The sequence below is a fragment of the Phyllostomus hastatus genome, unplaced genomic scaffold (genome assembly GCF_019186645.2).
Source record: "Phyllostomus hastatus isolate PE091 unplaced genomic scaffold, TTU_PhHast_1.1 phas_scaffold_755, whole genome shotgun sequence".
Lineage (NCBI taxonomy): Eukaryota > Metazoa > Chordata > Mammalia > Chiroptera > Phyllostomidae > Phyllostomus > Phyllostomus hastatus.
This window is the reverse complement of record NW_025334039.1, coordinates 13,345,122-13,371,671: the sequence shown is the minus strand read 5'-3', so window position 1 is coordinate 13,371,671 and position 26,550 is coordinate 13,345,122. Positions and strand designations below refer to the sequence as shown.

Sequence of the window (26,550 nt, the reverse complement as noted above, 5' to 3'; positions counted from 1 at the left end):
TCCTGTGGTGTGTGGGAACTTCTCCACTGGACTTATGGACTTCCACAAAGGCCCTCTCCTCTGTGGATGATTCTCTCAATTGGTGTTCCGAGAATGGAAGATAGTGAAAAACTCATTCCATCATGATGGTGCTATCACTCCCCAAAGTCACGGTTCCTTCTTCCTCACCCAACACCTCAGCTGAGATTCAGTATTCGGTAGGGAGATTCAAACCTTTGTTTCTGAAGGCCCTGAGTCCTGAGAGGTCTCATCTTTATTGTGTCGTTGTAGTCTTTTCTTAACCTCTACAAAGAGGAAAACCAAGTTAAACAACTCATCCCAGGTCACCCAGCTAGCAAATGTGGTGTTGTGTAACCTGCTAGTCCCGAGTCTGCGCTCTTCATCCACCACTCCTGAGCAACCTTGGGGAAATGCAGTGGGAAACTGAATAAGGGAGCTGGCAGCAAACTGTTGTAGCTATTAAGGTTCTTTGGCGCCATCTGCTGTTGACCAAGGGTTGGCAGTAGCAAATTGCTTGGATTTCCTAAATTTGTTTGAGCATATAATGGTTTCTTCTGTTGGATCATTTATCAAAACAAAGATATCAAGATTAATCGGTTCTCACTTAAACTAAAAGAAACAAGTGCCTTAAACTGAGGAGTGAAAGGCAGAGGACGATGACTCCCAAGTTCACCTCTCTGAGCTTTGGAGCCTGACTCACTTATGCTTGCTTTTAATACAACCTTGGCTTTGAGAACCATTAGAAAGTAAGACAACATCAAATACACAACAGTAGTTGTAGCAGTTTTTGCTTCAACAACGCTCCAGATGTTAGTGGAGTCAGCACATGAATGTTTTGAACTGATAAAGCCTATCTAGTCAAACTTAAGAGGAAGAGCTGTTTAAGCTGTCTCCTCAGAATTTTTCAGAATTATTTTGAAGTCTTACAGAGTTAGATAGATATTAACCCAACTTGAGAGAGTTTCTTTTTCTGTGACATTTCAGACTAAGCCATTTGGCAGGGATCAGAGGATGGAGTTCCCAGGTTGCTGGGAAACTTTGACTATTGTAGAGCTTAGAGGAGAAACGGGGTCATGGCCCTCGGGGGCAGCCCTTCCTCAGAACAAGACCCACTGCAGTGTGCAGTTTGCTAGAAATCCTAGGGCAAGCTGTGTGAGTGTTTTGTCCTGAAATTGTGAGTGTTTTATCCTGAAATTATGTGTGGGTGCAGCCAACAGGGGGCCCCCAAATAGGGATTTGGAATGGGGTCCAGAACCCAAGGTGTCCAGGAAATATTAGGATGTCCTCACCCCCTTCCCCCACAGGTGTGAGCTGGGGAAAGGGACACATGGAACAGGGCCATTGAGAGCTGTTTTGCATAGCAACAGCTTTGCAGCTAACTTCTGGTGTGGTCATTTAAAATATCTATAACTTTTAACTGGTTAAATACATATGTTAAATAGCTGTGGCCATGCTCTGAGCCAGGGGAATGGGAGTAACTTCCTCACCAATACATAACTGGGGGCAGGTCCCCCGAGTTACAGCACCTTCATGGGAGCTTGGAGAAGATTGGCTCCATGACATGGGGCCATGCCTGCCCAGACTCACGATGGTAGCCCAGTAAAGCTGGAAGGATATGAGAGTGCTGGCAAGTGTAGCCAATTGTGGGAGGAGTCGGAAATGGGGCTGCAGAGGAAGATTGGCATGGGGATTTAAACCCAGATTCAGCAGCCATTGGGGGGAGAACTGCAGCTTTGCCAGAGTAAGGACTCCCGTGGCCATTGTGCAGAGAGGACCACAACCAGTGCAGGAGGAGAGAACTACAGCCCTGTGAGAGAGAACCACGCAGCTTTGGCAGAGTGGGGACTCCCACAGCCATTGTGCAGAGAGGACCATGCGGCTGTGGCAATAGAAAGGAGACCACCACAGCTTTAGAAGGGGGAACCACCACCCAGCTTTAGCAGAGATCCCGGCAACACAGCTGATGGTGCCAGGAACCGAGAGGCCTACCAGCTGAGAGATTATTGGGAAGAACCGGGGGCTGCCTGAGCCACGGACTTCTATTTCTTTTCCTGAGATACGGTACCCCAGAATGGGCAACGGGGGAAGGAAGGACTGTGTGTGTTTGTGGGTGTTTTAAGGGACTTTGGGATTTTGATGGCATTCGGTCACTACTTTAAGTTTGTATAACATTAAATAAACATTTCCTTTTCATGAATCTCTGGCATTGAGAGATGTCTTTCCTATAAGGCACTGGACATAACCAACCTGGGGGGTTCCTTTCAGAGAATAGTATATTGCCTTTGCCCCCCACTTTGTTCTGTAATATGGGTTCTATTCTTCTTTAAAATACAAGGCTGCAATGTACATTTGTTAGAGAGCAACAAGAGGGGGGCCTCGAAGGGCAATATACTTTCCCCCGAAGGAACCGCCAGGTTCATTATGTCTGCTGACAAAGGAAATATATCTCTCAATGCCTGAGATTCAGTGAAAAGGAATTTATTATTCATTTGAAATAACAAAAACTAAGTTCCCCACAAATGCACACAGTCCTCCCAGCACTCTCCATGTGGCAAAAGGGAACACTTCCAAAGCCTCGTGGTCCTGACTCTCACCCAAGCTGAATGGTCCCAAAAAGAGAGACATGGTTCCAAAGAGAGACCCCAAATGGCTGCCTCACTGGGTTTAAATCCCAGCGCCAATCTTCTGCAGCCCCATTTCCGGCTCCTCCCACAATTGGCTACAGCTGCCAGCATTCTAGGCAGGTGCGCCCTGTGGTGTGGAGCCAATTATCTCCAAGCTCTTCTGGATCTATTACAAATCCCTATTTGGGGTCCCCCTCTTGGCTGCACCCTGTTACACATTTACATAATGGAATACTATGCAGCAGAAAGAAGTAACTCCTACCCTTCACATCAGCAGGGATGGAACTGGAGAGTATTATGCTAAGTGAAATAAGCCAGGTTGTGAGAGACAAATACCATATGATCTCACCTATAAGTGGAGCCTAATCAACAAAACAAACAAGCAAGCAAAACAGAACCAGAGACTTGAAAATAAAGAATAAACTGACAAGAACCAGAGGGGAGGGAGAGGGAGATAATGGGGAAAAAATAGGGGAACGGTGGTCAAGGAACATGTATGAAAGACACGTGGACAAAGCAAAGGGGGTAGCATCAAGGGTGGGAGGCAGGGATGGGTGAGGCAGGGGGGAAATGGAGACAACTGTACTTGAACAACAATAAAAAACTATATAAACTTTAGAAATAAAATACAAGGCTGAAGTGTAATGTCTAGTGTGACCAAACTTTAATGATTTTTGTCTATTTTTTGAACAAGTGAGGATTTGTTTTCCTATATGAAAGCCTAAGAACATTGAAACATGGTGAGTAGAGAACCCGAGATGATTTCCAGACCCCAAGGGAACGCCAACCTTTTTAATCAGAAGCAGTGTTTGTAGAGGCTGTATATTTCTGAAGAAACAGGTAGATTGAATAAAACCCAGTTTCCTAGAGGAAACTTTGATCCAGATTAGTTTTGCCCATCTATAGAATATTCTTCAATTGGAAGGCCAGTGTTTCAATTGCAATAGATTCATATTTTAGTTGATGGAAGAAAAACTACGAGGCATTTTACATAAATCCTGGGAGGACTCTTAAAGGATACTGTGGTAGATCACCTTACTAACGGTCATCAGATAAATCATACTTCCTGCGTCCACATCTGTTCTATCTTCTATTCACATTGAGAGATGAAGTCTATTTCTTCACTCCTTATTGTGTTGGACTTACAAGTTTGTAAAATAAATAATTTGCCTTGACCAATAAAAGGTGGCAAAAGTTAGATTGGATGATTCCAGAAATTTGGTCTTATGAGGCCTTGTAATTTCTGCTGTTCTTACCCTTTTGACATTCTGATGTCACCATGCTGTGAAGAAGCCCCGTCTAGTCTACTAGAGCCTAGGGACCACCTGAAGGAGAAATGAGGGGGCCTAGCCAATAGCCTGACACGCTATTGAGACCATCTTGGAACACTGCAGCCCCCTGGGCCAGCTGGTGACCGCGGGCAGCCTTATTAGTGATCCCAGGTGAGTACAGCAGAGGAACCAGTCAGCTTGCCAACCCGTGGAATCAGGGAAAACAATTAAGCATTGTTTTTTTTTTAAGCCACTAAGCTTTGAGATGGTTTTTTTTTAATGTGTTTTGTTTTGTTTTGCTTTGTTTTATTTAGCAAGAGATAACTAATGCATCTCCCTGCCAAAAAAATTTAAATAGCAAACCAACCTCTGAATTCTTTAAGTACACTAACTTTTAGAAAAACATTTCTCATTGGGAAATAAAAGTACAATCTTCACTGTCACCATTCTAATTTGTCCAAATATATTAAATATATTAATAGCCCCCATGACCTAATAATAGCTCATAGGACAATGTTACAATAATGATTTTCTACTTGGAAAAGGGTTTTCCAAATGAAACACTGAATTGCTCTGAATTATAAATCTCTTGGTTAAAAGTAAATACTACTTTGACAAGAATTATTAAGTACATATGATAAAGTCTGCTTAAAATAATAAAAATTTAAAATTCTTATTTTCTAATAAAAAATAATTGAAGTTTTAACCCTGGCTGGTATGGCCCAGTGGATTGAGCACTGGACTGTGAACCAAAGGGTCACTGGTTTGATTCCCAGTCAGGGCACAAGCCTGGCTTGTGGGCCAGGTCCCCAGCATGGGGCATACAAGAAGCAACCACACATTGATGTTTCTCTCCCTCTCTTTCTCCTTTCCTCCCCCTCTCTGTAAAAATAAACTCTTTTAAAAAATAAATATAAGTTCTTTAAAAGGTTTTTTTTTATTACTTTGGTTTAATGACCTCAGGGTCCCTGCTGGCTACCAGGAAAAGAAAAAAAAAAAACAAGCAGACAATAAGCTAGTGATTTGTAAGCATGAAAAGACTGAAGAGAAAATAAAAATACAAAGGATTCCAAGTTTAAATTTCTTTTGAATATATTGTTACAAATTCAAAGACATTTTAAAACATTTTTGTTCTAAGATCTTAAAACCAAAAAATAGAAGTTATGATGGCAAAAATAAATGAGAATTAAATTTTAATCCAACTTCACTTGGATCAAAGAAAATTGATATGTGAAATCTAGACATACAAGATTTCTACAGCCCTGGCTGGTGCAGCTCAGTGGACTGAGTGCCGGCCTGTGAACCAAAGTCCGGCCACATGCCTCGGCTGCAGGCCAGGTCCGCAGTTGGGGGCATGTGAGAGGCAACCACACAATGTTTCTCTCCCTTTCTCTCTCCTTCTCTAAAAATAAATAAAATCTTACCAAAAAAAATCTAACGTGGCCATGAACATTTGTCTCAAAATATAAATGTCTGTTTATATTTTTAAAATTTTCCCCAGGGTAGTGACCCATGTTGGTATGTCTCTTGATAGTCTTGAGAAAACCACAAATGAAAACCTTTAAAAGCTCTAAGCATGGAAAAACTACAAAAACTGATGTAATTCACAGTAAAACAATACTGAACAATGACATAGCACCCTAGTATTTTTTATAGACACACACAAGTGTAAAACACGCATATGACTGTTAAACACCTTTTCCTGCTAAACCAGGGTGTCCAACCTTCTGGCATCTCTGGGCCACACTGGAAGAAGAGTTGTCTTGGGCTACACATTAAATACATTGCAGCATATAATCACAAAAAAAATTTCAGCATGTTTTAAGTAAATTTATGATTTTTGGTTGGCCCACATTCACAGCCATCCTGGGCTGCATGCAGCCCGCAGGCCGCAGGCCAGACACCTCTGTCAGCTAAACCACAGGCTCCATGAACTCAGAGATCCCGCCCATTGTATTCACAGAGACCAGCATGTGTCAGGTGCTGAATAATCACTCGGCAGATGTATAATCAGTGCACCAATGCGAACTTGAAAGATAAAGGGAAAAGAGGAAACTGTTGAATGCCATCCTCCAAACCACCCACCTCCCACCAACCTCAACTTCACGCCTGGCCACAGAACTCAGAACCATGTCAGCTCCATTTATTCTTTATACAAATATCTTACAGTTTTATTTTAAAATCATTTACACATGTTCATACAAAGAAAAATAAATTTCAGGATGGAACCTTGGGACCATGGTAGTTTAAAAAAAATCTCTGATCATTAGCTACTGAAGACACGGCAGGATGCTCAGCGGCCGTTTCTGGGGGTTGGTGCAGCTCCCCACACAGGGCACAGGTGAGAAGAATCCAAGCTCCGCATCCCCCGGGTACGATGGCCAAGCCGCTGCCTCAGCTTCCCTCAATCTTCACCTTGCGGAGGTACTATAGGGGAAGGGAATTTTTTGACACTCTCCCCTAGAAACATTTCAAGAAGTACAGCAAACACCTAAGGTAACACAGAATCCCCTTGGCTAGAAATTTGGCAAGATGGCAATTTCTAAAACCAACCAACTTTCTAGAAGAGCTACTAGCTCAACTCCCACTCACCTGTCTAAGAGGAGAAACTGCTGCACTCACCACACCCCTCATCCCACTGCTCTGTCCTCCCACCAAAGGACCCAGAACAGAGCCCTTGATCTGATTCCATCTGGACCGTTGTAGGCTAATTCCACAAATGAGTCTTCCTCCTAGCCAATGCCCAAACGCTCTGTGTAGCAACTGACCCCAGCAGCTCATGAGGACCCCTAAGTAACGATGCCAGCCTTACTGCATGCAGCGTCATACCCAGGGAATCCAGAGCGACAGCCAGGAAGGGTCCAAGAATGACAGAGCTATGAGCACCCCAACCAAAACTCGTCTCTGCTGAGACAAATCAGCCTTTAAATCAAACAGGCCAACTTCTGACACCCCATCATACACACAGTCATCACAGCAGGGCACGGCAGAAGATCCTCCTACACACAACTGCCCAAGGAAACTGTACCATTATCACTTCCCAGTTAAACTGGGGGAAAGAACAGACATTACAAATGTGGCAGACCTTATGAGAAATGGCAGCTGATGAGAACAGTTACCCAATATCTCTGGGTCCTACCCAAAAAGCAGCACCAAGAAAGGGCATGATGAGCAGCAAGAGCTGTAGCTGGACGTGTGGCCCTTGAATTACCAAGGGCCTCAGAGATATCACAGCTCATTCTCCTACAATTACGTAGGAACTAGAGCAAAGACTACCCACTCCTACAGTGAGGCCACTCCTGAGAGGCCAAACCGCTTATGATCATCAGCCCACCCCCTTGGTAGGCCCATTTGGGGAGAGGGAGTCACATCCAGAGCGGGGACCCCTCCAAGCAGACACTCACAGGGCAGCCCATCCCACTGTCACTGGGACAGGCCAAACATAGTTAAGAGGGTGGACAGATCCCGGGCATCAGCCGCCCCATAAGCATCGCTCTGGCCTAACATAGACAATGCCAAACGCAGGGTGCTCCAGATGTTCTCTGACATGGCGCCCCCTTCGCCCCGAGGGCCCCGGCTTTTCCTCTGCATGTTCAAGGCCTCCAGAAAGTGTTCCACAGCCTCCCTGTAGAAATAGGAAAGACAGCGGGTGAGCAGAAAGCCAAAGAAGGAAGTCGGTCAGCTGATACGGGGAGAAAGAAAGCTGGAGTCAGTTAGTCAAATAACAGAAGCAGAGAATGAGGAGCTAGGGCCAAAGGCAGGGAGAAAGTTCATTCATTCATTCACTCCTCAGCAGATACTCACCGGTGAGCCCCAAGGTTGATGCAGCTGATGCCCAGGTTATAGCGGGACCGGATATAGCCAGGCTGTAGCTCGAGGGCCCGACGGTACGCAGCTACTGCTTCTTCACTCTGGTTTCCATTGGCCAGGGTGGCCCCTAGCTTATTCCACAGCAAATAGTCCTGAGATAGGGATGGAGAAGGGTTAGGAACATGAACCATGCTCAGATCAAATTCTGCCCATTCCTCTCTGGCTCCCCAGTCTGTCTAGCTAATATGTGTTACAATCCTGTTCCTCTCTCAACAGTTCTCTGTGTGCCTCAATGCAACCACTCTCACCGTACGGACCCCCTTAGGTTCAGGGGACCCTATATCCCCCCCCCTTCGCCCAGTCCTCCCACGGTAATCAGGACATGGAACACTGGAATGAAATGTCCCCTGACGCCAAAGACCCCAACAAATGATTCTTCCACAGGGTACAGAGTCATCTCTTTTCACTCCTCCCCGAGGCTCACATTGGGACGAACGCTGAGGGCAGCTGTGAAACAGTCCACCGCCTTGTCATACTCCCCACTCAGGTTGAAAAGGACCCCCAACCCACACTGCACATCAGGGTCAATGGATGTAGGGTCCAGGCGCACGGCTGCCAGGAAGAGCTCTTTCACTTCAAGAAACAGGGAGCTGGAAAAGGAAGGAAAAAATGCAAAAAAAGTAGGTGGATGGTTACATCTATATCACTACACCTCCAGAATAATTCCTTAATTAGTCAATCATATCCCAGAGACTCATCAATCTATCAGCCATCCCTCCTACTCTACTCTCAAATTCTAATTTAGAAACCTGTTCTTCTGTCTCTTCCCAGCAGATCTCCTTCAAGTAGTCTCTGGGTCATCCATCCCACTCTTAGCGCCTTGAGTCTCAATCTACCCAAACTTTCAAAACCAAGGTCCTCCTCCTCACCAGGTTACCATTCTCATCCCAGACCCCCTCACTCACTCAGACAACAGAGATCCCAGGATGCGCTTGCTGGGGCCCAGCCCCGCGCCACTGGCCCCTTCTTCCCCAGGCACCACCAGGTGGGCATAGGCTGGTGTGTAGCGCAGCCAGTCTCGCAGGGTTTCACAGGCTTGTCGCTGCAGGGACTCGTTGGTGAAGCTGACAGCCAGTGCCATCAGTGCTGTCCGATTATCTGGCTTTAGCTCCAGACACCTGCTCGCACAGAGATGGAAGAGCTGGTACTGCAGTGACACTGCCCACCCATTAGCACCCCGGATCCCAGCCAAGCTGTGGGATGTAGTCACGATGGCCTGACCCATCAACTCCCTCAGATTAAGATGAAGAGGAATCCTCTACATCTAAGTTATTAGTAAAGCTATAGATCTGAGAAAGGGAACATTTCAGCAGCCAAAGAACCAGGTACAGTGCCACAAATAAAACCAAAAGCTGTCGAAGGAATGGAACCAGTTGTCTCCACTTCACTCGAAACCTCAGGGCTTCAGTCATGAGAAACACTCTTGTTAGTGACCAGAAAGGAGACCAGGATCTGGATCTGGGCTTTTATCACCGGAAAGGCTACCTGGAGCCCTGGAGTCACCTCACCCCTCCTTTCAGTGTACTCACTTCCGCAGCGCGCTGATGGCTAACAGTTCTTGCTCATTCTCTGCTTGCGTGGTACCCAGATACTGCCAAGCCTGGAGAGAAGGTGACAGATCCCATCACCCCTGTAATCACCTTTCCACCCTCCCTTCCCCTGGCTCCCCCGTCCACTCACCACCTCCCTCTCACCCCCCACCCCAGGCCACCACCCAGGCCCGAATTCATCTGTACTGCTCTTTGGGCCTCCCTCAAAACTGGAGGACGCAGTCCCCAACGTGAAGCCCGAAGGAGGAGCCACTCACTTCCATGTGCTTAGGATCCTGCTGCACAGCTGCCTCAAAAAGCAGCACGGCGTTTGGCAAGTCTCCCTCCTGAAGTCGCCGCAGCCCTTCCTCGAAGGGCTGGGGGTGGTCGCGCAGGGGGTTCTCCTCCTCAAACTGGTACCCCTACAAGGAAGAAAAGACAAGTAAGAACCCACTTGAGAAGGAGCCATCACAAAGTAGCAGGCATAGGAGATGACAACCAAGACAGAGGTGGAGGAGAAGGTGAAGGCTTCCAAAAAGATACCTGAATAAACGTGGGCGAATTTTCCATATTGATGAGGAGATCACCTGTGACTACAGTAAATCATTCAGTCTTGTGCTGACACTGCTATCCCTGTTCACAGTAACTGCAAAGTTGGCTAGTCTACAAACTCTGACCCATACTGGGAACAAGCTTGTTTTAGGAACGCATTTAAAGGAAAGGCAATTTGGAGCCAGAGACCCTGCCATTCAAATGCAGCTCTGACCCAGCTCCTGGAGCCGTGGTGGGCAATAATGGAACAGCATGTGTTGAAGCACTTTGAAAATTGTAATTTATCCCCCAATTTCATTCCTAAAAGTTATCAATATTAATCTATACCTGAATAGTAAATGGAAGGTAGACTCCAAAATCCCGAGAGCAGAAAATGCTTCAGAAAGACACTGTTCCCATCTAGCTGAGGATTTCTCACCCGAGGGAAGTTACAATCTCCGTGCAAAGTTCTGTGCACTGGTCTTTCATGTTAGGTAGAGCGGTGATAAGGTAAAATCGTAGTCACTAATAAACCATATGACTTGGGACAAGCAAATTAAATGTTCCTTTTTAGAAAGTAAATGGTTACTATCACAAAACAATACACCAGAATGGCAACAAGATCTAAAATACCAGGTAGGGCCCTTCTAAATGTAGTTAAGGACAAGTTAGGATGAAATGTGCATAGTAAACACTATTATTGTGAAACTGCCGAAGAACCAGAAACATTTAAATCTTACTAGAAAGTTTTAAACCATTAAAAGCCATCAGATGCAAATTATTTGTGACAAATAAAAATTAAATAATTACGATGGAGGTTTAAGAAACAAGACATATACAACAGGGATTTGAGGTAAACGTATAAAAAGCACATTCATGTCAAAAATAGGTAACGCTCCTGGGACGTCTCTGAGCAACACACAAACTCAGAAGGTAGAAAACGGCCTGACGCCAGGCATCAGCAAGCCTTTTCTGTAAAGGGCCAGGTAACATTCCATCACAGCTACTCAACTCCACCACTGTACTGAGAAAGCAGCCACAGATACTATTTTAATACTTAAGCATGGCTTATATAATTTTCATGTTGCAAAATATTACTTTTCATTTTTTTCAACCATTAAACATTTTTATTCTTTTTTTATTTTATTTTAATCATTGTTCAAGTACAGTTTTCTGCCCTTTATTCCCATTCCAGCCCACCCACCCATCCCTCCCCACCTCCCTCCCATTTCCACCCCCTCAACCATTAAACATTTAACATTAAAAATATTGAAACCATTATCAGCTCACAGGCCATACAAAACAGGCAGCAGGCCAGATTTACCCATGGGCCAGAGTGTGCTGACACCCACCTTAGAATATAAAAGTTCAACAAAATAAACCCTTCTGTATTCATCCTCAACTACTGTCCATCATCAGTCCAGGTATCAAGCCACCCTGAAGGAAACAGTGACCACTGTCACTGTAATACAATTTCCTAATAAAGGTTATTCCTGACTCTCAGAGCTACTGAAAGCATCAAATGAGCATATTCACCAAAGCCTTGTCAAAAAGCTTAAAACACTATTCGTGAATAGGTATTATCCTCAGCAGACAGTGCAAAAAGCAATGCCATCATATTGTAACCACAGGTTCTCTAAGTATTCTCTTGTTCACGCTCTCTATCTATCCTATTTGAGATTTTATCAAATGCTAATCACACAGAAATTTTTCAAAATTAGAATATTTGCATAAATTTTAAAAAAAGAGTACTCTGGAGGTATCTTCAACACTATTACATCCTAAAGAGTCTAATCCGAGTCGATCATTAGGTCTGATCATTGTGTGGTCTATTAAAAAATCTCATGGGATCACAATGCAAAAACAGGATGACTACTAAAGAATGTATCCCATCACAGAAACCTCTCCTTTATGCTAACAGTATACAATGTCTGCTTGAGCTTGAGCTCTCAGTGTTAAGTTGCCTTGAAAATTTAAAAAACCATTAATAAAAAAAATAGTACATTCAGAGACCCACGAATTTATCTGATAATCAGAGTTAGATCCACATTTGGAAAAGAGAAGTACTAGTGTGCAGAGCCCGATAAAACAGGAACTGTTCATTGTTAGTGAGTAATAAAGTAAAGCATATTTGTGTGGAACATTAATGCAAGTATTTCTAATCCCAATTTTGAAATATCCCAAGGTACCAATGACACTAAATGGGGTTCAAGAATCTAAAAACATAATTATGTTTTTAAGTTTTAAATTTAAAAATTTCTTCCACCTAGCATATCATTAATATGTGAGTAAAAAATGCTAACAGAAAATGCTGCTCATCTGAAACTAGTGCTATGTCTATATTTATCAAAAGCATGGAAGTTTTTATCTAAAATTTTATAACTTCCTATTTATAAGTCAACGGGGCTATGCAACTCATCAAATTATTAATACAAATTAATAAAAGTAGTATCTCCAGGTACTTCCTAACGTTCTTCCTCATCAGAAGGCTATAGAAGAAACTCCTATTGTGGTTAAAACATAGGACAGGGTCCCAGAAAGTCACCTCTCTTTTCTATTTCATTACTGGGGAACTCTGAGGAAATCAGATGGGGTTAACAAACAAAATCATATTTATTTTAGTATTAAGTTTTTTCTTGCCTTTTTAAAGTTATCCTGAACTTGGTCTCTATCTCTGTAGAGCTCCTTTATGTCCAGATCTACCTCCAGCATCCTGCCTTGTGTCTCAGTCCCTGGTTCTGGCTCCGGGATCCCTCCCCTAACAGATCTGAGCTGAGAAAAGACATCACTGCTCACCTCCCAACTTCCTGTTTTGCCTTTTACAAAACCAACCAATTCTCACTCTTCCGAATCATTCAGCCGCTCAATTATGAACCACAGTCCCAAATGCCCTACAACCCGCAAGAAGTATTTTTTCACAGTGATACCCCCTGAAATAACATATATGTGTAAGTCAAGAGTATACACTATATGCAAAATTCAATCATCTTTCACCACCGCACTGACTGCTGGGAAATTTTCCTAACATTTATGTAATATAATTCTTTGAAAACTCCCTAAATTGGGGCATGTGGTTCTAATCTCAAGAAAGAGATTAATATTTAAAATAAACTTGTGAGTTAAAAAAGTACACAGATATTAACATGTGGAGGAACAGCGAAAGCCTACCAACTACCTCTCCGCACCAAAGGAGTTATCAATCTTCTCAAAATGTCCTCAACCTCCAAAGCAGAGCTCCCTTGTTTGGGCTCTTACTGCATCATGTGCAAACCTGGATCACAGGTATCATGTCTTCGTACCATTGTTACTCAACAACAGCGGTCTAGTGTGATGAACCTTTACACCCCAACCATAAAGCACACTCTCAATGACTACAGGACAGCAGGGGCAAGGGAATGTTTCTGCTTCTTTTCGTGGAAAGGGGCGTAAGAGAAGAATTACTTAGAAGTGAGCACCCCGATCCGGGACTAAAAGGAAACCCTGCTGTCTGAAGAACCAGTTCTTACTTTATCGTAGGAAGCAGTCGTGAGGTCGTCGTAGTCAGAAAGCCAGGGGTGAGCCTCAGCATCCCGTTTCGCCATCTCCTCCAACTCTGCCTGCAACTTGTCCCAGAAATCGACATCAGACTGTAAGGAAGGGAAGGCAGATAGAAAAAGGGGACACATCATGACCACCCCACCCCACCCCACCGTCGGCTCCACTGGCATGGTTCCCTACGGCAGTGGTTCTTAAATTTCAATGTGTTTAAGTGCATCTAGAGAGCTTTTATAAAATGCAGATTCCAAGGTCCTTGCCCCAGACGGGCATTTCTGAGGTGCCCGCCCCACCCCAAGCAGTTAAGACACAAGCGATCCAGGAATACTATGTTTGTTCATCATCTTTGATGCTGACACACCCAGTCTCCAATGGACTCTTTTCTCTTGGGGTGTCAGCTCCTGCACTACCTGCTCTCACCTCTATAGCTGACTTGGCTCGTTCAAACTCCATATCGAGGGCAGATGTGTTTCCTTGTCTTGTGAACTGGTCCACCCAGGCCTCTGATGTACCCTGTGACAAAGAGGGATGGTCACACCACCACCGCCAACTTTCTACCCCATAACCACTGACTAAATACCCAGTGAACACCACCAACCTGGACACTTCTAAGAAAAATATTCTCACAATCTCTTTCCCACCCACTCCAACCTGGGTGCTACCAAGACAATACAATCCCTTCCCCACCTGGGACTGCTGAGCACTGAACAGAAGGCCAGGGCACCAGATGGCTCTGAAGTGGGACTGGGAGGTGACAACGTCCTACCTGCTGCTGTATAAACTCTGCTGCCCACTGTTCTGCCTGAGCTCGGCCCGACCCTGCACCGGACTCCAGGGACACCTGCCCCTCGCCAATCTGCCGCACGAATTTCAGGAACTGGGGCACAGAGACACACATAGGCCACTCGGGAAAGAACTTCCAGGTGTGCACTCTCAACCATGCCCAAGAGGAGCCTGCACTTACCCCTCCCCCCTGACCCTTCTGGCTGCAGACAAGATATGCTAAAGACCCTAAAAAACATAGAGAGCAAAAAAGAAAGGGATTTCTGGCTCTAACGATTTGAGATGGCACAGAACAGAGAAAGGGTTAGTAGGCAAGGAAACAAGAGAAAGAATGTTGGTAGGAAAAGGCAGGATCTGAAGTCCACTCTCCAGACTGGAAGGAATGGACCTAGGATCTCAACTCCTCTTCACACTGAGCTGGGGTAAGAGAAGCAAGACTCTTGACTTTCAAGACCAGGTCTGCCAGGCAAAGGAGCAGAGAGGTGCGGCTCACCTCAGAGTTAGCCAGTTTGGGGTCATCCACTTTGGCCACAAAGTCACTGGCAGTATGTTGCAGATCCTCCTCTGGATGATAATCATCATACCTGGAACAGGTAAGGGCGAACTAATTTTACACATTAGTTAGCTATTACCTTCCCCATGCTATCCCCACCACCAGCCCATGGCAATCACAGCTCCTATGGAAGGAAAGAGGATGACTGTACTCCACTATCTAGGTGAGGACTACAAATTCCAGATTTATATTAAAGATGAACAGGGGGGCAGGAGTGCACTAGCTACATCCTTTTACCTCTCCCTTTCCCAAACACACCTTTGCAGAGAGAAGGAACAGGCAGACTCCAAATTAAAAAGGCAACAGGGTGCACAAGGTAAAGTTGCAAACGTTTGGTTAGGACAGATAGGATTCTTAGGGATCCCAGTGGAAACCTTAGGGTACAAAATGAGGGGGCTGCAAGTGGGTTTGGGAATGTGGATGGAGGAGCCTGGAGGAGGCCGGGAAAACTGTCCAATCCTCCTTCCACAGGGATCCATCCAGAAAGAAGGAGCTGCACTCACCAGCGATCAGCGGCAGCTGTTCCCTCTTGCTCTCCCAGCCACAGCTTCTCTTCCGACTGTTCCAGGTACTCCTCAGCCCAGCGGGCAGGGGACACAGACAAAGGGTCTACAAGGAACAGAGAGTTGGGGAAATCACGCAGGATTCAGTGAGCCAGCAGGAAAAAAGGGTACTAATTTGACCAAGCCAAAGCAGATGAAGTCCTATTTAATTCCTTAGAGATCCCGGGTCAAAAGAAAATATTACTAAATTTTCAAGATCCAAACCATTCCCCCACGGGGCCTGGGATGGAAATCTACTGTTTGAAAGAGGCAACCAAATAAAAAAGCTCAGGAAAGGAGTACGAACCAAACCCTTTTGCATAAAGTGCAGAAACCTCATTAAGAAACAGCAGACACTAGGGCCTCCCCCTCCAGAAAGGCACTGCTGGGAAGGAGCAAGGATCTAAGGGCAAACAGAAGAGCTCTGCTCCTTAACCAAGTCTCTGGTCTGTTCTCCACCTGCAGAAGTCACACCCTCCCAACGAAAGGTGCCTCATATTTCATCTTATGATACCTCCCAAGAGAATCTGAGAAGGAGAAAGCTGAGCTAGAATCAGAGATACACGGCCACTCTTCCCACTGGATGTTTGGGGTTTTGTTTTGTTTTTTTCATTTTCTTAACTGAGATGTAAAATACAAACACTGAAGTACATACAGTGTACCAAACTTAAGCAGACTGCTTCACTAATTTCTGCATGTGAATACACTCAAATCCCCACCACCCGGATCAAGATATAGAGTATTTACAGTTCCCTCAAAGGTTCCCTCATGCCCCCATCCCCCAAAAGTTGACTGTTCCAACTTCAGTCACTTTTGATTAATTTTGAGAGCTATCTTTTTAAGTTTGATTCTAGAAATTGTCTTAGCTCCAGTGACAAAGGGCACTACTGCAATTCTGAATAAACATACAAGGCAACAGATCAAATGAGAACACCGAACTATTTGTTTCTCAATCTCCAGGACTTTGCCCTTTGCTACTCTGGGGCCAGGAGAAGAAAAAAGGCAAAGAAAAATTATTCAAAGGGGCCCTAAAGAAGGAGTAAACACAGAGAAAACATGAGCCCGTAGTGTCCATTCCTTCTGCTCTACATCCATATCTTTACAAACCAGATACTAAGATGGACATCCCGTCTTTGTCTGCAGTTTGAAGATCTGTCATTGCTTTTAATACCAAGAAGGAGATGTATCCCCTTAGTATTAATGTTTAGCAGAATTTTATACTCCATTTAACTGCAACTTTGCCTGAATAATTTTAACAAAGTAATCTGAATACCTGAGAAAGAAATGTCAAACCTAACAAAACAAAGGATAAAGACTCTCAGAATATACCTAATCATAAATAATATATTACTAATATAATCAAAGACACTGCTGGCAATTTTTTTGATCATGCACTCTGTCTCTTAACTTCACAGGCTCTCAACATTCATATTCTGACTTCCCTCACTAGCTCTTAAAAGCAACATTTATTTCTCCTTGGCCCCAATCAGACTCTTGGCTCGAGAGCAGAGACCTAATAAGGAGATGCTGAAAGACTCGGACTTTATAATACCTCCCAGCTTCCCATTCGACTGAAAAATAACCAGTCCCTCCTCCTTGTTCTCCAGTCACTCCTTACTCTCAGCTAGAGCCTTCTGCAAAAGCATACTCCGGCCACAAGTGCCCCTCTCAAAGACAAGAAGGAACAGAAAAAAATACAAAGCACCAGGACTTTAAAACGGACATGAGACAGATTAAAAGAAAATCCCCAAGATGAGACAAGACATCCTCAAATATCTGTAATTTGATATTTGGCCAAATCAGCCACAAGACTTAGAATTTTCTGGCATTGAGAACAAAGGGGTCAAACTAAAATTACCAAAAGAATACCACTTGACCGTTAGAATATTTTTTGAGAAACTCTTACAGAAAATCAGATCCATCTGGATACCCCTGAGACTGAAGCAACTATGGCCTAGGGAGGTGAAGGGACCATCCTGGGTCACATAGGTTAGCCGAGCAAAAACCAACAACCTACATACCAAATACCCAATTCAGAATGTTCACCTCATAAGAGTTCCGCATGGTGTGTTCATTCCATCTAGATGCATCTACCCCAAGGCAAAAACTCAGAACTTCCAAACTCTTATCCATCAAAGTTTCCGTGTGTGCTGAATAGCACAGTGGTAAAGAATGCAGGTTCTAGAGTCAGCCTAACTGCACTCAAATCCCAACTCCACAATTTATTCACAATGCACCTTCAGACAAATTACTTAACCCTCCAAGTTTCCATTTCCTTACCTATAAAACAGATATTAACAGCTACCTCAGAAATTGTCATGAAGACCAAATGAGATGATTCGCATATATAAAACACAAAGTAACAAAGATCAGCTATTGCCTTCACAGCTGTCCACTCACGGTAAAACCCACATCAAAAGCGAAAACATCCCAGTGAAATTGTTATTCCTTTTACTCCATCGCCTCTTCCTCTGCCACCCGGGGGCCATCTGCAGCAATCACCTTCTGATACTGCTGCCCACTGCTCCTCCTGTGAGGGCGCAGGTTTGTCGCTCACGACTACCGTCGAGCCTCACAAGCCATGTAGCTGAGGCAGTCTAAACTCAAAAGTCCCTCAAGAAGTGTTTCATTCCTAGAGCTGAGCAATCACGAGATGAAAAGAGTTATCTGGCCCAGAAAATTAGGGGTGAGGAGTGGCAGATCCCATCAAGAAATACGGCAGACTAAAAAATGAGCTCCGTGTGGTGACAGGATAATTCTCTATCTTGACTGTGGTGGTGGTGGTGGTTACAGAAACCTACACATGATAAAACTGTGCAGAACTATAAACACCCAAATAAGGGCATATAAAACTGATGAAATCTAATCAGCTTCGTGGATTGCACCAAAGGCAATTGCCTGCTTTTGATATTGTGCATAACTAACAGGCAAATGCTCTCACTAGGGAAAACAGAGTAAAAGATACACAGAACCTTTCTGTACATTTTTTTTTGCAACTTCCAGTAAAACTATAATTACTTCCAAATAGAACATTAAAACAAAAAAAAAAACTGAACTTCAAGGTTCCTTTTAAGCTTAATTCTAAAATCATAATAATGAAAATTAGAAAATAATAAGGATTTAAAGAATATATCCTTCTCTCATCTCGACTTATCCATAAAGTAATAGGTAATGTATATCATCAATATAAACATATCACCTATAAATGCTACAAGAAAAATAAAATTTAATTACTAGAAAATCAATTTTCTTTAGCTCTTTCTCCCAGATCTCACTTCATTCATTCACTAAATACTGAAGATCCTCTACGTACAAAGCAATTACTACTGCAACAGGACAATTTTATGAGGGCAAACTCCAAATAGCTCAACTTCTCTCTCCAGCTTCCCATGTACCTGACTCTGTGAAGCAGGCACAGTTACAAAAGAATATATAAAAAAGAAGAGAGCTATCTCCCAAAGAGAATTTAATAGGTAAGACAGGTCCAACGTGTTTTTCTGAAGTTGGTCTTCATTTACAGGTTAAAGATGATTTCAATGGCTGCAAGCAATCCAGGTAATTGTAACAAAAATCTCATCAGTCTCAATGCTTATAAGTAGCATTGATTTTTGTTTGTCTGCTTGTTTGTTTGAGGTAAGAAAAATGACTAATGCTTGCACATTACAAGAGAAGTCTCTCTGTAGTAAGAGATAGCACTTAAGTCTAACATTTGTATTAAACACTGAGTTTCAGTCTGGTGGAGGGTCTCTGTTAGAGCTTGGATTTCTCATCAATAGCATAATGGCTCTGCGTATAGAGCCTAGAGTCAAACAGACATGAGTTCGAATACCATCTCTGTTGCTGAATGATTTTGGACACAGTATTCAACATTTCCACATCTCAGTTTCCTTATCCATAAAAGGGGGAAGGAGTATCTACCTTGTAACTGTTACCATAAAGATCAAATTGGTTTAACAATACAGCGTGATTGGCACTATTAATGAAACCAAGGAGCACCTATTATTTACCTTTAACTTAAGGGTGGAAAAGAGAGTCATTATTAAAGAAACCTTCATTAAAAGTGAGGGTTAGCTGTTAGATTTGGGAGTTTTTCTCTTGTGGGTGGAGGAAGCACTATCTTTAGGAGAATAAAATTGATGGATGGGTGCAAACACCAGTTAGGTCTCGTTAATCATTTCAGGAACATTCAGTAACTATGATGATGTGAGCACCCTAAGAGTCTAGAATCTGTAACTTTCTCCATTCCAATCTCTTGCTATTCTTGACTTCTTAAACTGGAAAAAGTTAACGATGCTGCTCTCTGAGAGCAAGCAGGAAAAGTTGAAGAGAATGCCCTTCTTCCATGCCCCTCATCAGACAGGTTAGGGCGGGGGGGGGGGGGGAATCAATCTCAAAGGATGCGGCAAGCATGGACACTCTCAAAGAGGGAAAATTTGACTCAGACCCTGAAGAGCTGAAGCTGCAGGCCAGGCAGCACTGCATAAGGATTACACCTGGGGTCTGGAACCATTCAAACCCAGAGTCAAATCCCAACCCACCATTCACAAAGCTGTGTCACCTTGGGCAAAGATTTCTTATCTATAAATCTATAAACCAGGAATAGAAACAGTAACTATCTCAAGGATTCTCACGGGGATAATGCATTTAAAGCACTTAACATAAAGCCTTAAACATAGTAAAGATTAGCTATTATTATTTTTATCATCATCAGGGTATGTCTTTGCCCTCCAAGATCTTATACTTCAGGGCCATGAATTCAACAAACCCACTCTCCAAAGCCCAATCCTGTTCAAGATGACTTAATGCCAGAATCCCACGGTCTGTGTTAAATATCTTCCTGGGCCAAAAGCAATCCATCCAATCTCTCCACAAAACTACAGTACTAAAGTTCCAGGTGACAAAGAAGTAAACGTAACTCATGTTATCTTTTCCTTTCTGTGTCTGTCTGTCTCTCCCTCTCCCTCTAATCTCTTACCCAGTTCAAGCCCAGTCCTCTGATTAATATGTTTCAATTCACTATTAATATCACCTAAGGGAAATCAGGCTCAGTGCCCCATAGAAATGAGCCAAGAATCCAGAAACGTCACAAGCAGCTATCACTCTATATCCTAAGATGATCAGAGCACAGGTGGCAAACACAAGGCCCACAGGCTGAATCCAGCCCTCCACCTTGTTTTATCCGGCCCAGCACCTTATTTCTACCCGGTGGCAGCACCAAACTCTCACTTCCAACACTTAAGGAGTAGTTACAGTTATACAGCCCAAAAATTACATTCGGCCCTTTGAAGGCAACAGTGAGGCTGATGTAGCCCCTGGTGAAAATGAGTTTGACATGCCTGGCTTAGAGTAACAGTGTCAGAGGTGTCCAACCTGCAGTGCACAGGCTGCAATCAGCTCAGGATAGCCGTGAACGCAGCCCAAAAGAAAATTACAAATTTACTTAAAACGTTATGGGATTTTTTTGTGATTACATGTCACAATGTATTTAATATATGGCCCAAAACAACTATTCTTCTTCCAGTGTGGCCCAGAGACACAAGAAAATTGGACACCCCGGGAATACTGACTGCTCCATAGGAACCGTTTAAGATTTTCCCATGACGAGCCTCACCTGTAACTTCAGAGATGAATTCCTGGGACCAATCAGTCTCATTATAATCCTGAGTTACATCCACAGCATCTCCAGCTGCAAGAAACTCTTGGGCCCAGTTCTCAGACAAGGCCAAGTCTGCCACACCAGGGGCTTAAGGGAAAGAAAGAGAGAACTAAGAAACAAAAGAAATACACATCATTCTATCACGCCTAAAGAACCCTGAATGCACATGAAAACACTCTGTTCTTTTTGCCTCCTTTGGCATCTCAGTTTCCCAGTCCCAGCAGCATCCAAATAGGGAACTCGCTCAGCTCTCTCTGCACAGAAAATGGTGATCTCCCCTCCCACCAGATTCTGGACCCACCTCTCTGGGGTGCCTGGCGGAAGCTTGACTGTTCGATCTCCTGCATCTCCGCCAGGAGGTCATCCATCTTGAAGGTCTGAGGGGCACGGGATACGAGCGGTGCATTCTGGTCCTGGAGGAATTCAGCCACCAACTGCCAGAAGAGAGATGGCAAGATGAACCCGGCAAGAGACAGGCCCAATGAACAGGGGCTACTAATGCCAAATACAAAGAAAGGGAAACACGTAAACTCCAGATTTGGAAATACTCAAAGAATACATTTTTAGAAACAAGCAGACAAAGTTCATTTGGTTGGGAAAACCAAATGGATAAGCCAAATTTAAAGTAAAAACACAATAGGCAAAAGAAAAATGCAATGGAAGAGACTGGTATATCTACCTCATCATCAGAGGCTACTCCCAAAGGTTTAGAGACCTAAAACAGAAGGAAAACAATAGGATACCATGGTGAAAACCAGACATACAACTAACTTAAACACGGGTGAAAATTCCAGCTCTGCCATTTATGTGACCTCCGCCAAATCACAAAACCTCCCTGAGTCACCATTTCTTCTTCTATGAAATGGCTGCCTTCATCAATGTAAACACATACAAGCGCTTCGTACATTCTTTAGCAAACACTTGTGAAGTGGTAACTATTGTTTGCAACACAATAGAGCAGTGATTTTCAACCTTCTTCATCTCAGGGCACACATTAACTAATTACTAAAATTCTGCAGCACACCAAAAAATATGTATTTTTGCTGATCTGACAAAGAAATAGGTATAATTTTGATTAATTCACACCCAATGGCAATTGTTGTGCTGGCTGTTGTCATTTTTTTATTTGACAATCAAAGGGAAAAGAGGTCAGTGACCTAGACTAAACAGTCAGGTACTGCACGTTTTAAAAATTCTTGCAGCACACTAGTTGAAAATCGCTGCAACAGGGAAAGCAGTCAAGTGTACATACGGACCCTCCATCCCAAGCCACTTGGGATGCAGGGTCCACCACTTGGGCTTTCCACCTCAAGAATACTCACCGCCTCGGAGGGTGGGGCTCCTGGTGGCCAGGGACCAGGCCTTAACCCCTCCTGCCGAAGGGCTTTGTCCTGGGTGAAGTGACCCGCCAGCTTCATGAGCGGGTTGGCACCCCCGCATTCGGCCTCCACCAGCTCCCGCATTGCCATGGTGACCGCCAGTTCTCTGATGGGCAGAGGTTAGGAACTGAGGTCCCATAGTCGAACCCGACACACAACCAACCCATCCTGTATCTCAGGAAGCAGACAGACCTCCATCCCAGGTTAGCCACTGGCCACTCCCACCCCTGTGCCATTTGCTGTGGCCCCCACCTCTGCCAAGAGTCCGGGAGGGGACGGCTGCCCTCCTGCCGTCCCGCCTAAAAAGGCCACCGCTTTCAGCCTGGGCCTTGCCACCAGCCTCCACGACAGGCAGCGGGATTGGTAGTCAGCCGTCCCCCCAGAGGGGCCTGGACCCCAGAAGACTACGGGGGAACAATTCCGCAACAAGGCTGTATCGGGGAATCGGCAGGGAAGAGTAGGAACGCCGCCAGACCATAGCGCCAGTCCCCCACACTCCCCGTTGTGCGGTAAGCATCGCAGGGTGACCATCCCCTCCCCTAAGTCACCTGAACCCCTCCCCCAGCTCCGCCAGGCCAGGCCCACCCTCCGGAGCTCCGGGCCACCCCATCTCCCCCGCCCCGGGCGCAGCTCCAGCCCCACCCCCGGGACCCGCGAGGACAGGGCTGTGACAAAGAAAGCTCGGGAAAGTGTCCTCTGGCCCCCTTGGCCCTCCGCTCACCGTCGCGCGCCGCGCCGCACGACCCGCCGGGACACCAGGTGCTGGCTGGAGGAGGAGAGGAGATGGGGCGGGGAATCAGGGGCGGGCCTCACGCTTAAAGGAGCCGTGAAAGCAGCGCCGCTGTCACTGCCTCGCGGAAGCTGTTTTAAGGGGCGGGACCTTAAGACTGCGCCGCAGCGTGACGGGAGGAGCCGTAAGACTTAAAGGGGAAGAAACTTTAAAGGGGAAGTCTAGGGCTGCTCAGGGGGCTTTTACAAGGATCACGGACTCCAGGACTTGTTTGAAGGGAAGCTCAAAGAAGAATGAAGCTAAGAAGGGCTTCATGAGTTTTGGTGAAAGCCGAGGGCGCGGGATCCTGGGCTCAGTTCATTCTGGCTCTCCCCTGAAGGCACATTTTGTAACGCTGGAGTTGCGAGGGTCCAGTTTGGGGCCTTCCTCAGCCTTCTAGACCTGTCCCCTTTCAAGTTGCCCCTAGCGGAACATGTCACAGTCTCCATGGAGACAGAGGCCCTCCCCCAATCCATCTGCAATCTTCACGTAGAGGGGAAAATAGCACTGGATGATGACAAACTCCGGAGACTAAAATAGGGTCCAACGCATCCTGAGACCTCAAGCTGGTAACCTACAGGAAAGGTGCAGTGAGTGATTCCTCTTCGCTCCTTCCTCCCTCACTACTGGTCAAGGTCACCATGGTGGCCTTATTCCCACTGCTCCAAACTGGGAAAGCACAGACATGATGCAAGAAATGAGTTTTAATCACGGATTAAGCCTCAGGCCCCACCATCTGCCGCAGGATTGGCTCTGGTGTCAAACTTCAAGGCCACTGGGAAACCCTGAAATCTCACCTGACTCCAAGACTGGCGAAGTCCTGATGTCTTGAAGAAGAGCAGAAGGTTCTCAGAGCAGCTGGTAGAGGAGCAGGGATGGGTTAGTGCCAAAAGGACAAAAGTCCCAGTCCAGCCTAGGGTGCAGGAGAGGAGACAGATAGACAGCAGGTGGCGCTCTGGGCCAGGCTTGTTATCAGGCTATCCTGCAGATTTCAACGGTGGAGGCAAGAGGAGACCTGAGGGGCATACCTCCATAAACTTAACTTCTGGAAAGGTAGAGAAACTGCTCTGATACATCTGGGGAACAGGATGACAGGGCAGACCTGAAGACTATGCAAAATTTCTGCTTTTTCTTACCTTTTTACCTTCTTTCAGAGGTCCTAACTCAATACCCTTTTTCTCCTGGTACAAAAAAAAATCCTTGCATGTTCACTGTTCTGAAGCAAGCATTGTGAAGCAAATACCTAGTACCTGACAACCTAAACCATGCCAAGGAAGAAGGGATGCCCTCTGGGAAGTACATGCTTTAAAAAAGAGGATCCCTGGGGCAAGCAATGTTTAACCGAAAGCATGTGATACAGTAGAATTTTAAAATCAAGGCAGCTAGAGAGGACTTTTCATTACCACTGAAACCACACACACACACACAAAAACTTCTGCTCTGCTAGGAGATTAGTAACTGATTAGCAATAACTCACTTTGTGCCAGCTCTTTGGGGGGATGATAATAATAACTGATGTTTACTAAACTTCAGGCATTGCAGTGAACAATTTGTTTGCATTAGTGCTCATAATCTTCCTAATACCCCCCTGAAACTCGTATTACTAACCCTACTTTACAGATAAGACATCAAAAAATCACACAGCTGAAGTCAAAATTTAATGCAGACATAACTCCAAATACCTATCGATTATACACTACTGCCTTCCAGTGTTAGAGAAGCCTTCCTTATAAACTGTGGAGAACTTTAGTCTCTTAGCCGTAGAATTCTTCACATAAACCTGGCCCACAAGTCCAAGATGGACTCTGGTACTAAGAAAAGAAATTGAGTTACTCAGGTATTTAATATTTAGTTTATTGAAGTTCTATATTTAAAATCCTAGATTTTGTTAATCCAGGTTCAACTTTAAATTCTATTCATAAAAGTAATAATTTTTATTAAATGAAAACAATCATTTTTCCTTATTCTTTGTGGATTTCAGATCTGCAGGTAAGAGTTGTGTGACTGTGTAGCCAAAGCCCATAGTGGAGACTTAGAAGTAACTAGAGAAAAAAGAGTAATAGAGGACACATTGGTTTCAGCGTCTGGCTATGCCTGTGTCTATGAAATTAAACTCCTTTGAGAGGATGGGTTCGCCAATCAAAAGGTTTGATGTGGTATAACCCTCACGTTCCATTGGCTAATGTTGTCATGTGGCTGTCTTAATAGCAGAGGAGGCTGGAAAATGTAATTTAGCTTTAGACCCATGATGAACTGGACCAAGGTTTGGTGAGAAGCTGGTGATCTCTGCAACAGTCCACCCCACAGTCACCAGTGTCAGACTCTGCCAGTGACTTTGAAATTAAACTCCATTGAAAGGATTTTCTGTCAAGAGGTTTGTGTAGCTGTTTCTGTCTTCCAATCTTGAATCATCAATTGTTCTATCATGGCCTCTACTGTAGTTTGAGGGGCCACCTCTCAGTTGTGTCCTGGACCAGAGTTCCCTTATAGTGTCTCCTTTCTTCCCTGGGCCATGTCTCCTCCCTCTCAGACTTCTTTAGAACTCACCACTCCTTCTGATCCAACAACTGGTACAAGCTCCACAAACACCCATCACTGTGAATGTTTTCCATTGTGTGGAAAAGACTATTTCCAGTTACCTGGGTTTAAAATTAGTGTTTAATTTACTAGTAGAAAATCTGGTTTTGCTTTTGCTTTAAATTCAACTTACAAATCCTGCAATTCTATTTAAAAATGTACTATTTTTAAAAAATTACTTGCACTTGTTTTTTGATTGATGTTCATTTCAACTCAGATTTAAATTTTCTTAACAATTAGTCTCATCTACAGACTTAATACAATTTCCATAACTGTTTTGTATCATATTTGTATGCTTAATATATTTGATGTTTTTTCCTCATGCACTTCAATTGCCTGACAAGGTAAACTTAAAATCCTCACATGCAAAATCTTTCTTATAATATAAGCAACTCTTGTAAATCCAATTACTTAATTTACCATGTTCAGATGTTTTATTTGTCTTAAATGTTCAAATAATGTTTATAAGCTTGAGCAGTCTTATATCTTTCAACTAAAAATCATAACTCTAACATCAAGATATTTCAAGTTGAAAATACAAAGCTCAATTTAACTTAAATTCACACAGATTCTTAAACTTAACATTAAAATATTATGATTTACTTCATTGTCTCTATACTAAATTTTATTCCTCCTCAGGAGAGCAGTTTGGCCATCTCAGGAAGACTGGAGTTATTAGGTTTAAAAAAAAAATCCCTGCTATAATATAGTTAGTGGTCAGGTTGAAGAACAGGACAGGAGAGCCCGGGCCTGTGGGGCTATGTGCTGCCCAGGTAATGCTCACAGCGAGCACACAGCATTCTCCTGGCGGACTTAGCTCTGCTGGCTGCAAGGTGAGGGCTTCAGCTGGGCCAGTTCATAATTCTCACGTGCAGGGCATCTTTCTCATCCCCCCTTATCCCAACTCAGGTGGATGGACTGCTACTGCATGC

At 44.3% G+C, this 26,550-nt stretch overlaps 1 protein-coding gene across 7 annotated transcripts; it reads right to left on the bottom strand.

The window, feature by feature from the left end:
- Positions 1 to 6,017: 6,017 nt before the first annotated feature.
- PEX5 (peroxisomal biogenesis factor 5) lies at positions 6,018 to 23,956 on the bottom strand. Of its 7 annotated transcripts, XM_045826397.1 has the most exons (18): positions 23,839 to 23,956; positions 22,994 to 23,038; positions 22,216 to 22,378; positions 21,573 to 21,608; positions 21,195 to 21,327; positions 20,849 to 20,980; positions 15,199 to 15,304; positions 14,636 to 14,726; positions 14,126 to 14,236; positions 13,780 to 13,872; positions 13,332 to 13,451; positions 9,573 to 9,716; positions 9,295 to 9,365; positions 8,671 to 8,883; positions 8,190 to 8,355; positions 7,700 to 7,857; positions 7,300 to 7,520; positions 6,018 to 6,322 (listed from the first exon to the last, which is right to left on the bottom strand). In XM_045826397.1, the coding sequence occupies exons 3-17, from the start codon at positions 22,360 to 22,362 to the stop codon at positions 7,319 to 7,321; spliced, it is 1,923 nt and encodes a 640-aa protein (XP_045682353.1). In that variant the 5' UTR covers positions 22,363 to 22,378; positions 22,994 to 23,038; positions 23,839 to 23,956; the 3' UTR covers positions 6,018 to 6,322; positions 7,300 to 7,318. The 7 variants fall into 7 exon arrangements, with proteins under 7 accessions (XP_045682353.1, XP_045682354.1, XP_045682350.1 ...); XM_045826398.1 differs by having other exon boundaries at positions 6,018 to 7,520; positions 13,332 to 13,427; XM_045826394.1 differs by having other exon boundaries at positions 6,018 to 7,520; positions 23,839 to 23,953.
- Between the last annotated feature and the right edge of the window lie 2,594 nt (positions 23,957 to 26,550).